The sequence below is a fragment of the Oryzias latipes genome, chromosome 18 (assembly GCF_002234675.1).
Source record: "Oryzias latipes chromosome 18, ASM223467v1".
Lineage (NCBI taxonomy): Eukaryota > Metazoa > Chordata > Actinopteri > Beloniformes > Adrianichthyidae > Oryzias > Oryzias latipes.
The window spans coordinates 3007598-3021795 of NC_019876.2; the positions used below are offsets into that span (position 1 = coordinate 3007598).

The 14198-nt window shown below is 45.5% G+C and overlaps 1 protein-coding gene across 1 annotated transcript; it reads left to right on the forward strand.

Moving 5' to 3' along the window:
- The first annotated feature begins 1703 nt into the window (after nt 1–1703).
- Nucleotides 1704–12216, forward strand: LOC101169977 (RING finger protein 150). The gene is made up of 6 exons (XM_023966100.1): nt 1704–2665; nt 8223–8473; nt 8613–8767; nt 9592–9688; nt 9769–10030; nt 10117–12216. Exons 1-6 carry the CDS (start codon nt 2209–2211, stop codon nt 10233–10235), a joined length of 1341 nt encoding a protein of 446 aa, XP_023821868.1. The 5' UTR covers nt 1704–2208; the 3' UTR covers nt 10236–12216.
- The last annotated feature ends 1982 nt before the right edge of the window (nt 12217–14198 follow it).

Sequence of the window (14198 nt, forward strand, 5' to 3'; positions counted from 1 at the left end):
CAGGAACACGGACAGATTCATATATAAAGCTATTTTCAGTAAGGTGGAAGAGAAAACTACAGAAAAAAAATGCCTCCTCGCAAGAGCCCGTAAATCGTTCAGCGGCACAAAAATAAATATTGCCATGGAGTAATAACATGGGGGTTTATTTATCAACAAATACATAAAATCACCACCAATGTGTTTGTAATTTTATTATTTATAAATCAGCCACATTTTCCATGATCAGAACACAGCAGATTCATAAATAGTCTTCATAAAATGTTCATATTTATTATATTTTTAATTTGACAAATGGGTGTCATTCTCCGCGTTAAATAGAAGTAGTTCCCCTCCAGACCAGGTGGTGGCGGTAATGCGCCACTTTGTTTCCGTGCCAAGCGCCATTTGAAAACACCCGAAAGAGAAAACTAGTGAGCACGGGTGTCCGAATTGCTTTGAAAATTCAGAGAACTATATAGAGAACTATATAGTGCCGCACTATATAGGGTTTTAGTAGTTAGGGGTTAGGGCGGTAATTCGGACACAGCCTCTATCTATGTGGTTATCCCTGTATTTCCCTTGTGCCATCTTTGGACCAGCGGTAACCAGGTGGTAACACTTCTTTGGTGAACTAATTTACTGGTTTATTTACTTATTTGAAAACTCAAATTATGGGATGTGGCAACTAACTTTACAGTCCTCCAACTCTTAAGCTTCATTCACACCGACTGCATCAAATCAGGCCACTTCAAGTGAAAAGTCCATGCAAACGCACATTTTCAGGCTTCCCCGCACAGAACTCTTGCGTTTACTCGTCGCTATGCAAGTTCTTTAAGGGCCTTTATCATGCTTCTCTTAAACCTTTTATATATATAAATATGTGTGTGTGTGTGTGGGTGGGTGGGTGGGTGGGTGGGTGTGTGTGTGTGTGTGTGTATGTATGTGTGTATATATATATATATATATATATATATATATATATATATATATATATATATATATATATATATATATATATATATATATATATACACACACACACACACACACACACACACACACACACACACACAAATGCAATCCCCTCTTTGCATTTTCATTTTAATTATGACACAGAATAAGCGGTTTTAAGTATAAAATGAAAAAGCATTTTGGTGGATTGCTTTTTCATTTTATTTTTGAGTCAAAAAATGAAGCTTCATTTTGAAAATGAAAAAGCATTTTTGGTTTTGACTTTGCTTTTTATTTCTGCTACAGAATCGCTTCCATATATTAGTCACTTGTTGTGCCCTTGTAACACTAACCAACCCTTCCCCACAAAATATGCAGTTTCTTGTTGTTTTAAGATAAAAAAATACACTTAAAATGTTTTTAAGGTGGTAATTGTTATATATGTACTTACAAATATTTAGGTCTTGGATAACAAAATAGAACGCAAAACAATTGCATTTTTTAAGGTGAGAAAGTTTGATTGATTATTTATGTGGCCACTAGGTGTCAGTATCAATGAAGGGAGTTGAGTTGAAGTTACCGGAAAGAGAAGTATTGCAGACTTCTCAGTAAAACATTTATCTAGTTTCTTTTCTAAAACTATTTTTTTAAACAGTTAAATATTGAAATACATTTTTTACACATGCGCATAAAATATGTTTGTTGAAATGTTTTTAAACGGATGTGGAAGAATGCAGCTCTCCAAAGAAGTGGGAGAACTCTTATTTTTACGGGCCCACACCGGAAGTGGAATGTCTCACTCTCTTTAACGGTGGACGTTGGCCGAGTCAAAACAATGCAGGTTAGCTAGCTTCTTGCTGCGCGCAATTCGGGTTTAAAGAGCAAATAAACGACCAAAGTCCGTCTGAGCGGCGCGTTGAGGTCCCGCCTGTGCTCTTCTTCGTTTGGGCTCGGTCACGCCGTCCTCGTGGATGAGTTGATGCCCGCGCTTTCCCGCGTTTCGGACACCGCTGTGGGTGTTTTTGTTTGGACCACCGCTGCAGATGGAGGCAGAGGCGGCTAGCATGATGCTGTTCGGGAGCCCGACACCAGCGGAAGGGAGGGGCTGAAAACATAGAGGCAGATACGGGAGTGTGTGCCGGAATATTCACGTGTTAACATAAGATAAGATCGCGTTTAGTCTCGGCATGGTGGAGTAGACGTCCACGGCGCTGACGCTGCCGCGTTCCTCCGATCCACCGAGGAACGGCCCGCGCTCACCGGGGGAGGACCGCCATGGCCCCGGGCTCGCTGGTGGCGGCCTGCCGCAGCCTGGCGCTCTCCACCTGGCTGCTCTCCTTCTGCTTCGTCCACCTGCTGTGCCTGGACTTCACGGTGGCCGAGCGGGAGGAGTGGTACACCGCCTTCGTCAACATCACCTACGTGGACCCGGCCACGTCCGAGCTGCGCACCGACAAGACGGAGTGCGGCCGGTACGGGGAGCACTCCGTCAAGCGGGAGGCCAAGGGGGTGGTGGTCCTGCCGGCGACCCCGCTGGACCGCCAGGCCTGCGACCCCCACACGCGCTTCGCCGTGCCCGCGCAGGCCGTGCCCTGGATCGCGCTGATCGCCCGGGGCAACTGCACCTACAAGGACAAGATCCGGCACGCGGCCGCGCACAACGCCTCCGCGGTGGTCATCTTCAACGTGGGCTCCGCCAACGCCAACGACACCCTCACCATGCCCCACCAAGGTAGGCTGACCCACCCCACGTTCACGCTGCTGCCATGGAGGCACGCGCCTCTGTTCTGGAACTGTAGACCAACTTTCAGAACCACAGACGTCACTTCAGAACCACACAGCCCCACTTCAATCTGTGTATTATGATGGAGGACATGTTTTAAAAAGAATGTAAATATTGCGTTCCTTAGTATTTCTTTATTCAGATCGTTGTGTGTCAGGAGCAGACACAAAGATGACGTTTGAAGGAGCTTTTATCAGTGATGTAGCTACTAAGATACAGTCTTCCTGCTCCGCTCCATTCTGATCATCCGCCTGCAGACCAATAGATCCATCAACGTCCTTGTTTTCCTGGTCTGAGCTGGAATCTGGATCAGAACCGGAGGGCTGCACGGCTCCATGGTGGCTCACCAGGTTTGCTGAACCGCTAATGTTAGCTTGGGGGTGTGGGGGGGGGAAAGAGTGTAAACGGGGATGACGGGAAGGGGAGCGGGCTTGCTCACAACTCAATGACAAAAAGACAGCATTGGGTCGAACCAGAAGATCACAACCCCCACCCCTTCTCCACTCCCCAGTTTGGTCCAAATATACCCTGTTGAAGGAAAAGGACCACTTGAACAGGCGGGCCTAATGGTTACGTTTTGTTTATTTTAAGCTCTAAGCGGTCTCTGCTGCCCGTTGACCCGCTGTTACCGTTACGCGACCATCCGCTGATTCGCAGAGAAAAGCGGATTTTACACATGTGCAACACCTTACTAATATAAAGTATTTCAAAGCGGCTTTTCTTCGTGACAGAACGAGTCCGTTCACGTTGAGAAGTTGGGGTAGTTTTACAAATCTGAACTCTTGTTAGTGTCTTTTTTCAAAGGAATCAAACCATTACAGTTTTGTGCCGTGTTTTAAGCCCATGTTGCACACTCAACCTTTTATTTACATGAAAAAGTTTTTATAAAACTACCTGCGATTCTTAAAAACTTTCCACTTCCTGTCAACGATGTCCGGGCGCCATCTTGTCTGCGGCCCGTCCAGCTGAGGTGAATTTCTGATGAACTCCCGCCGCTCTGCAGAAACTGTGTCCTAGAAAAGACAGGGGGTTCTTTATTTTGGCTAAAAGCGTCAATAGATCAAAACATGATTGGAGTGGGACTTTAATCTCATCACAAACTAAACTTTGAAGTTTATAGATTTATTTCTGGCTAAATCAGAGTTGAAGTGTGTCAAACCAATAAATCCAAACTTTGGTCGTCAATAGTTCCTCTTGTCTGGTTGGTTCACTCCATCCAGCTGATTTAATAAATCAATACGTTGCCTTTTGTTTTTTCTTGGAATCACACTTTGACATTTGACCTTTTTAAAAATAGATCAATAGATTTTGTCTTCAGAAAGGTCTTGTAATCTGTTGTAGGGTGGAAACATGGCTTCAAAGGATTTGTGGGGGCGTGTCCTGTTTTGGTTGATCTCCCAATCAGGGTAAACGCAGCTCTGCAGTGGAGAAAAACACGACTAACCTTCATGTTAGAATAGGGAACTAAAACCGTCATGTTGGTTTCATCTTTACGTTTTAGATTCTGTGGAAATGCATTTGAGATGCAAACAAATTCAAAGTTCACTTTGAATTTTTTGATGCTCGTCTATTTCAGAGCAGGTCAGTCTGATTATCCAGACCAGAGTCAAAGGTTCCATCTTTCTTCACAAACGGATCTCATGTTAGTCTGAAACCCAGAAAAGGTCTGTTTGGGTTTCTTCTAATGTCAACAGCAAAAGTTGTGTTTTGAATGATCTTCACCAAAAACACATGAGGCAGAGTGTGTTACGGTTACAGTGTTACAGGGTTCTAGTACTATGTCAGTGTTGTTATTGTTAAAGTATCGATGTACATATTAAAGGATTTTTCCTTTAATGTACTGACATTGTTAGTATTGTAGTATTAGTATTGTGGTCTTGTGTTAGTATTGCAGTACTTATGTTAGTATTGCAGTACTTATGTAAGTATTGCCGTACTTATGTTAGTATTGCCGTACTTATGTTAGTATTGCCGTACTTGTGTTAGTATTGCCGTACTTGTGTGAGTATTGTGGTCTTGTGTTAGTATTGCAGTACTTATGTTAGTATTGCAGTACTTATGTAAGTATTGCCGTACTTATGTTAGTATTGCCGTACTTATGTTAGTATTGCCGTACTTGTGTGAGTATTGCAGTACTTGTGTGAGTATTGCAGTACTTGTGTGAGTATTGCAGTACTTATGTTAGTATTGCAGTACTTATGTTAGTATTGCAGTACTTATGTTAGTATTGCCGTACTTGTGTGAGTATTGCAGTACTTGTGTGAGTATTGCAGTACTTATGTTAGTATTGCAGTACTTATGTTAGTATTGCCGTACTTGTGTGAGTATTGCCGTACTTGTGTGAGTATTGCCGTACTTGTGTGAGTATTGCCGTACTTGTGTGAGTATTGCAGTACTTGTGAGTATTGCAGTACTTGTGAGTATTGCAGTACTTGTGTTAGTATTGGCGTACTTGTGTGAGTATTGCTGTACTTGTGTGAGTATTGCCTTACTTGTGTGAGTATTGCCTTACTTGTGTGAGTATTGCCGTATTTGTGTGAGTATTGCCGTACTTGTGTGAGTATTGCAGTACTTGTGTGAGTATTGCCGTACTTGTGTGAGTATTGCCGTACTTGTGTGAGTATTGCCGTACTTGTGTGAGTATTGCCGTACTTGTGTGAGTATTGCAGTACTTGTGAGTATTGCAGTACTTGTGAGTATTGCAGTACTTGTGTGAGTATTGGCGTACTTGTGTGAGTATTGCTGTACTTGTGTGAGTATTGCCGTACTTGTGTGAGTATTGCCGTACTTGTGTGAGTATTGCCGTACTTGTGTGAGTATTGCCGTACTTGTGTGAGTATTGCCGTACTTGTGTGAGTATTGCCGTACTTGTGTGAGTATTGCCGTACTTGTGTGAGTATTGCCGTACTTGTGTGAGTATTGCCGTACTTGTGTGAGTATTGCCGTACTTGTGTGAGTATTGCCGTACTTGTGTGAGTATTGCCGTACTTGTGTGAGTATTGCCGTACTTGTGTGAGTATTGCCGTACTTGTGTGAGTATTGCCGTACTTGTGTGAGTATTGCCGTACTTGTGTGAGTATTGCCGTACTTGTGTGAGTATTGCCGTACTTGTGTGAGTATTGCCGTACTTGTGTGAGTATTGCCGTACTTGTGTGAGTATTGCCGTACTTGTGTGAGTATTGCCGTACTTGTGTGAGTATTGCCGTACTTGTGTGAGTATTGCCGTACTTGTGTGAGTATTGCCGTACTTGTGTGAGTATTGCCGTACTTGTGTGAGTATTGCAGTATCGTGTTCCTTTGTAAGTATCTATATCAGGGATCGTCTTTGTTCTTGGTCGTCCGTATAAACCAGAATTGTAGTCTTGGATCGTCTGGTTTTTTGGTCGTGTGAAGCTCACCCGTTCTCTGATCCACCTGGAATCTACTTGATCTCCTGGAAGTGAATCTGCTATGATTGAGTGTGTGAGCAGATCTACCAGTAAATGAATTACGGGGGGTCGTGCAGTACTCCGTAGTACTCCCTCGCTCTCATACTGTCACCTTTACAGTCTCACTGTTTCATGGATCTTTTAGTGAATTTTTTCACAGCACATTGCTCTCTTCATCCTGATTGGCTGTAGACCGTTCACCAACCTCCTCTCTGCTGTGTTTGATTCCTTGATTTATTTTTTAACTTTGAGAGTGTAAACGGAAGAGCAAAGTACAAATTTTCATGTCTGTGTGAGACGGGCAGTATTCATGCAGTGAGGAGTTCTACTGCCACAAAGACGTCTTCTTCACACATTCCACCTGGCTGTCGCAGGTTATTTTTAGAAGGGAACTCCTGCGATAAACGAGGGACCAATCAACACGTGACAAGAGGAAAAGCTGCTGGTCTTCCTGGTTTGGAGAAGTCCTCCAGACCAACGCTCAGCGGGCCGTGGTCATGTTACGGTGGACTCTCTGCCGTGTCCTTTATGCTCCTGTGTGGGTTTGAGGTCATTGTTGGCCTGAAGGGAATTGAACCATTGTTCGTTTGTCCAGAGTAAACAGAGCGTTTGTTTGTTTCAGAATAAACACACAGACATTTCTCTAACCTTTGAACTGCAGGTCAAAAAGAAAACGATGATGGGGAACATCTGCAGCAGGACAAAGATTAGAACGTTCTCACCGTCTCCTCATGCTGGAGTTCAAGCTCTGAAACCTTCAGTCAGATCTTCCGTTCTGAAGCTCCAGCTGAGGTTTCAAATCCCCCTTTGGGGTAGTTTTCTCATCTTTGGGGTAACATGAGGTCCCGTTTATGCTGAGTCACATGAAGACTTCAGATCTGAATCCAAACCGGCTCTGCTCTGCAGAATCTCTCCTCAGCAACACGCTGGTTTGATTTAGGGTGCAAACGGCTGAACGCTCTGAGCTCGAGCCGTGATTTACTCCAGGAGGAGGAACTAGGAGAGAGGAGGTCTATGGGGGACAGATCTCAGATCTGGGTTCTACTCCGCTGCCATCCACAACAAGTTCCTGCCTTCGATTTGACAGACTGATGCGTAACAGATGAAAAGATCAGATCTATGCAGATGACGTGTTTTTGCAGGAAGTTGACGACGTCAAAGTTATTGATGACGGGAAAAACTCACAAACAGATGTCAAAGTGTGTGTGCACACACGTGTGTGGACATGTTTATGCATTTTTTACGTGTGTGTGCGCGCACAGGTATGTGTGTATGTTTGTGAGTGCATGCATGTTTTATTGTGTATGTTTGTGTGTGCATACCTGTGTAGACATGGGTGATTTGTGTTTGCATGTGTGTGTTTATATGTCTAAGTGTATGTGTACATTGTAGTGTCTATGTATATTTGTGTGTATGTGTTTGTTTAATTTTGTTGATGTATGTGCATGCGAGTTAGTGTGTGTAAATGTAAATGTTTCTGTGTATTTTTGTGTGCGTATATGTCATTTTACAAACATTTATGTTTGTGTGAGTGGATGTTTTTGTGTATTTGTGTTTGCATAAGTGTGTGCATTTGTATTTGTGCAGGTGTGTAAATATCTGTGTATGTGTTTGTATATATAGTGTGTGTGTGCATATAAATTTATTTTTGTGTGGGTGTGTGTGTGCAGATACACGTGTGTGTGTGCATGTATTTGTGTTTGTGTGTATACATGTATTTGTGTGTGTGTGTACATGTGTGTGTGTGTGTACATGTATTTGTGTGTGTGTATACGTGTGTGTGTGTTGAACATCAGAGATGCGTCTCAGAGTCAGAATGAATCTGTTGGTTTGTCAGTAAATCCTGTGGGATTATAATAATCCAGGATCTCTCCTCTGTTTACATAATAATCTACGCTGCACGGCGGCAGACGCTGTATTTTTAGACTCAGGTTTTTGGTGGGAGGGTAAACAGCTGGTTGCTATGGCGATGAGTGATGGGGTTTTTGGTGGTTTTATCCGTTTACAGGTGGATTCAGACCAGGGGATGGGGGGGTGCTGCCCACATAGAGTAGCTTGACGGGGTCTCTCTTCTTCAGGTACGGGGGACGTGGTCGCCATCATGATCCCTGAGCCCAAGGGCCGCGAAGTTGTGTCCTTGCTGGAGCGCAACGTCTCGGTCACCATGACGATCACCATCGGAACCAGGAACCTGCAGAAGTACGTGAGCAGGACGTCGGTGGTCTTCGTGTCCATCTCCTTCATCGTGCTGATGATCATCTCCCTCGCCTGGCTCGTCTTCTACTACATCCAGAGGTTCCGATACGCCAACGCGCGGGACCGGAACCAGGTACCAAAAACATGAAAACCCCTGAGGAACAAAGAGAAACACTTTGCGCGATGGTCTCTTTCAGAGCGTTAGCATAGAGTTTCTGCTGATCAGTAAATGGCCAATTCAAAAGAATGAAATCCTGTTCCGTGGTTTTCAGCGTCGTCTTGGCGACGCGGCCAAGAAAGCCATCAGCAAGCTGCAGGTTCGCACCATCAGGAAGGGCGACCAGGAGACGGAGGCCGACTTCGACAACTGCGCCGTCTGCATCGAGGGCTACAAGGCCAACGACGTGGTCCGCGTCCTGCCCTGCAGGTATCTGCCCCACAGAGCCACACCACACCCAGAAACCTCCGCCTGCATCTGATGGTCCAAACAGACGGAACTCCAGGTCCACAGACTCCACCAGACCCGGTCCACATCCAGCAGAACTTCCAGTAGTCCTGATTTAATGTGGAGGTGAAGAAAAAAGCTCCTCCAGTTCTTCCAGAGCAGACGTTCTCCCCCTACTTTCCTGAACGTCCTTTAAGAGAACCATTCTACTAGAACTATTGGATCAGAATCATTCTACTAGAACTATTGGATCAGAACCGTTCTACTAGAACTATTGGATCAGAACCGTTCTAGAACTATTGGTTCAAAACCAATATACTAGAAATATTGGATAAGAACCATTCTTTTACAACTATTGGATCAGAACCATTCTACTAGAACTTCGATTATATGATTCTACTAAAACTCTTTGATTATAACGATCCTACAAGAACTATTTAATCAGAACTGTTATACTAGATTTATTATACTAAACCTATTCTACAACTATTTTATTAGAACTAGTCTAATAGAACTAATCTAATAGAACTATTCTGCTATAACTACTCTTTTAGACAATTAGATTTATTCTACTAGATCTATTCTACTAGAACTGTTCTACCAATACAGAACAGTAAAACAAAACACAGCACTAAACACAAAAAGGAAGTTCTTAGATATCCTTATATTTCATCGGATAAAAGGTTAATCTGGAACTTTTTGGGATTAAAAACAAACAAATACTCTCTTGAAATTGTTGACTTCATTGTTATAAAAACTTGAGGTTCTTGGATCTCGGTCAGGGTTCTCTTGTGGTTCTTCTGCAGACATTTGTTCCATAAGAGCTGTGTGGATCCCTGGCTGCTGGACCACCGCACGTGTCCCATGTGCAAGATGAACATCCTGAAGGCTTTGGGCATCGCGGTAAGTGTCGGCACCTCGTTGGGCCGGGGCTGATGGGAGGTGCTGAGTTGACGGTTGTGGCGCCGCCTCCTTCCTTCCAGCTGAACGCCGACTGTCTGGACGACTTGCCTCTGGACTACGACCTCGCCCTGGGCGGCGTGGGTGGGGTCGGCATGGGCGGGGTCGGGGTTTTGGCCCTGGAGGCGGTGGTGTCAGGGGCGTCCAGCGATGGGACGCTAAGCGAAGGCGGGTCGTCGGTGGTGCTGGACCCCGGCGTGAGGCGGATGGGGCTCCCGCAGGATTACCCAGACTCTGACGTGCTGAGAGACAGTCCTGTGACCGCCACGACCGACACGCACACAGGTGACTCACTCACACTGCTTCCCCCAGGTTCTGGTGTCTTTGGGCCCTCTGGTTCTGTTGAGTAACAGCTTCTCTTCCTCCTCCAGGTGAAATCCAGCGAATGGGGGGCAGCGCCTCCGTGGCGTCTTTCGTAATCGCTGTAGAGACTGGTTTGTCCGACGAGGAGGGGTCCATGGAACCACCTCAGATGGGAGAAAAGTCCTGAGAGAAGAACAACAGAACCAAACCAGAACCGGGCCAAAAATAGACTAAAATCAGGGTTTCTGTCCCTTTTTTTCTCGGAGGCATTTCAGGGGCCCGACAACCCGACTGAAAACCTTCTGAACCAAACCTGACTGTACTTGACCCAGTTACACCCATCACCTGGTTCTGACGGGGACCGGATTGGACTCAAAGGTAATCCCAGAACCACCGCCAGGGCTCACTGGGGTTTTACCTTTGGAAAACGCCAAACCTAAGTGGTCTTTGGGAGATGGACTTAAAGATCCTTCAGATCTGAACCCCAATGGTCCGGTTTTGTTTGTAGAACTCTTTGGACTTTGGCTCTGGTGTCGCCTCTTCTTTAAGCTGAGCTCAGTGACGGTTCTGCAGTGACTCAGCACAGCCCCTCATGTTTGATCCGGTTGAACTTTTCTCTTTGGTTATCAGAGAGGCTCCGCCCCCAAAGCCAAACGGTGTGGACCCTGTTGGTTCTCTAGTGCGTTCGATTGCCCATTTGTTCTAGGTCTAAAAGTAGAACCACTTCACGCTCACTTCCTGTCTTTGTTCTTGGGCTTTGGTTGCCCAGAGAACAGCCAGGAACGTGAACGTGTTTCTGGTCGTTTGGCAAACCCATGAGTCCGCCACTGGACCACAGTATCGTGTCTTTTCCCGCCGGTCCTCCAGAACTCTGCCGTTCTCTCACTGCGTTTTCTTTTCGGTGCGTCTGTTGCTGTTCGGAACCAAGGTGACTTGAAGAGCGGAGGATGGGCCGCTGCAGAGTGGAGACGGGTCAGAACACGACTAAACGGTGAAGCAACGACGAAGCCTCAACAGATCCAGAACTTTGATGATTTCCAGACTCCAGTCCTTTCAGAATGGCGCCGCAGCAGACGCCTTGTGGCCATCAGTCGCCTCAGAACCAGACCGTCTGTCGTTCATCCTTTAGAGACCTCACCGTTTGGACGTGGTCCGTCATCTGTGGACCGGACCCCAAACGATCCGATCGATATCGCGTCTTCCTGCAGAGAACTTCTGAAGTTCTTTTGGCTTTTTGTCACATGTTATTGGACTTTTCCCAAAAAATTTGAGCCATCTTAGTGAGAACCCCTCCCCCCATTTTAAGTATAATAATTTGGTCAAAAGGCTTAGACATTTTTAGAACCAAACCCTCCCAACACACAAACACACACACACCCCCACCGGACCGTCGGGCAGAGAAAAGGCCTCAAATGAACCATGAAGTGTTGTGAACTCTGAGGACCCTACGGGGCTGTCGGGTCCAAAAGTGTTCATTTACACTGCCCCCCATCCCCCGCTCTCGGCTGTTACCGTGTGACCCTGCCTTTTCTCACCGCCCCCGCCCCCCTCCCCATGACAATCTAAGGTGCCAGCGTTCACCTGAGCCTCACCTCTAAACCGGAACCAGCTTTCCACGGCCCACCCGCCACGAACAGAAGCTGTGAAGAAGACGTCTGCCCGCCAACATGTACATGCGTGCAGCGCGCCATCGCTCCCGCCTCCACTCCACGCCGGACGGTCGCGGGTGCAAACCCTCCCTGGAGAGATTCAGATTGTCGTCTATTTTGATACCAGAGGAGATGTTTATTTTTGTAACAGAGATCCTGCAGCACAGACTGACCCCCCCCACCCACCCCGCCTGCAGGACTCCGGGCGTTTTTGAGGATCCAGCAGCGTGATTACCAATCATTCGTGTAGATGAGGAGAAGCACTGGAGGCGGGATGAAAGGATGAAGATCGGCCAAAGCTTTGTGTTTCCTCTGCATACTGAAACCCATGGTGGTTCTGGAGGAACCCTTCTCTCCTCCTCCTCCTCCTGAGCTTCCTCTGTCCTCCTGACAGAAGCTTCTCATTGCCTCCTGTGTTGTAACAAAAGGTCCAAACTCGGATGATGAAGGTGCTCGGATGACGCATTTGTACGTTTTATTGTTGTTTTAATTAAAGATGTTTTGTGTCGTGAGCTTTAATGAAATCCAAGTCATGTCATGTTTTCATCGTCTGAGCCTCATCATCATCAGCTGCATTTCCATGACGCGCGCGCAAAACTCTACTGAAATTCTCAGTGTCGGTCAAACGCAATTTCACGATTTCACTGTTTCCACTAAATCCTAATTATGCGGATAAACACAAACCAACTCACGCGATAAGTCGTTCAAAAACACAGCGACAGGTGTAACCAATACTTTGACAGCAGATATATTCACATTTCTTCCACAGCACTAGCGCTCATCATCATTTATCAAAGGAGACGTCGGCGTCTTCTTCAGGCCGTGGAGCGGCGAGCTCTGTACACGTGGGCGGGACTACGGATGAAGGCATTATGGGAAGTGGTGGTTGATGATTTTCCAGAGGATCTGCAGACAATTCCACGTGACGCGCTAAACGTTTGATAAGATGTGTGACGCTGTGGAACCTCTGGTTGTGCCTGCGGTGCAGCAACCATTGCAGCGAGTTCCTACCAAGAAGCGCATCGCCATCCGGTTGTTGGTCACATGATTCATGTAATTCCCAAAAACTGTTTACTTTGCACTTTTGTCAAATATGTCAATTTTGATATGCCTCAAAAACCCAATCCTCCAAGCAAAGAAATCTTTTTTCGATAAATGATTTTTTTTTATTCTGATGTTTCCATTGGGTGAATTTAGAATCCCAAATCCAGTTTGCGTATTTTCATAGTCGATGGAGACACAGTAACTGTAACAGAAAACTAGAGTAAGTGAGTGTGCCGTCATTCACGGAAAGTGACTATTGACTGTAAATAAGAACTGGACAGGGTGGCCCCTCCCCTCTCACATTCCAAACAGGAAGTGGCTCCAAGAATCCAAACCTCCATAGACTTCTTTAGAAATGTAAACCCATTTTCATTCTAGGTCTGATACTTTTTTTTAACATGTTCTTGGTAATCCTCTTTTATTTGTTTGTATTTCTTTCATAGTTAGGGGTTCCAACAAACCCACTCCTGATTGGCAACAGTAGTTGCTAAAGAAATGTTGACTCAGACGGACTCGGACCAATCACTGCTTACCGTCGTCAATTGGCTCCAAATGGCAAGAAAAAAAAGGTATCAAATCAAGAACGGTTATAAGGACTGAGTAGAAAGGTAAGGATTTTTGGTTTCTTTGGAGCCAGGAGGTACTTCCTGTTTGGAACAACAAAAGGGGAGGGGTCACCCAGTCCAGTTTTAATATACAATCAATGGGCCTGTAGTTTAGGTAAAGCGTGGCGGAGGAATAATACTATGATCTTCAGCCATCACAGTCCTCTGAGAAATGATCCATTTAGTTTCAACAAACCAGAAGAAGAACCCGTTCGTCCCCACACTATTGTTAAGATCTAAGGGAGTCTGTGACCTTAGAGGTTTGTCTGAAAATAAAATCTCACCGTCATTGATAATCTGGATTATTTTCATCCCTAAAGGCTTTTATCAGATCCTTTTTCTGCGTCTCTGATGGAGATCACGATGAGCTGAAGTGTTTTTTCTGTTGATCCCTCTGATGATGAAGATGCTTAAACTCATCATTGCTCCGTACAGCCTCAGTGTTCCTGACGGCCTTAAACCTTTCTCACCAACAAGCCTCACACCAAATGGGATTCTGGTCGTTTTTCCTTTTGTACGGTGAATATTCTACATCCATGTAGTTCTAGTAATGAATGAATTAGAATGTGACTCACGTAGATGAATCAAATCCAGGTCAGAAGTAAGGTGGTCTCCTTGGTAACATTAGAGACACGGGGCAGTGATCTGGTTCAGACAGGGGGCTGCTCTGGGGCTGAGCGGCCACAGGGGGGCAGTGCTGCATCAGCATGCTGCTCTGGTCCCCCAGCATCTTCTCTGCACACAGTCAGGTTTCTGACATTTACGGCTGTCTCTAGAGAAAAGTGTTTCCTCAAGGTTGTTTATCTACAATCATCTGTGGGCCTGACCCCCTAAAAATGATGAAAGTCAGTC

Excerpts from the sequence above, each read along its gene's own strand:
- LOC101169977 (XM_023966100.1), top strand. The coding sequence starts at position 2,209 with ATGGCCCCGGGCTCGCTGGTGGCGGCCTGCCGCAGCCTGGCGCTCTCC. Across the intron at positions 9,689-9,768 it reads TGAAGGCTTTGGGCATCGCG|CTGAACGCCGACTGTCTGGA; the intron begins GTAAGTGTCGGC and ends CCTTCCTTCCAG. Across the intron at positions 10,031-10,116 it reads CACGACCGACACGCACACAG|GTGAAATCCAGCGAATGGGG; the intron begins GTGACTCACTCA and ends TTCCTCCTCCAG.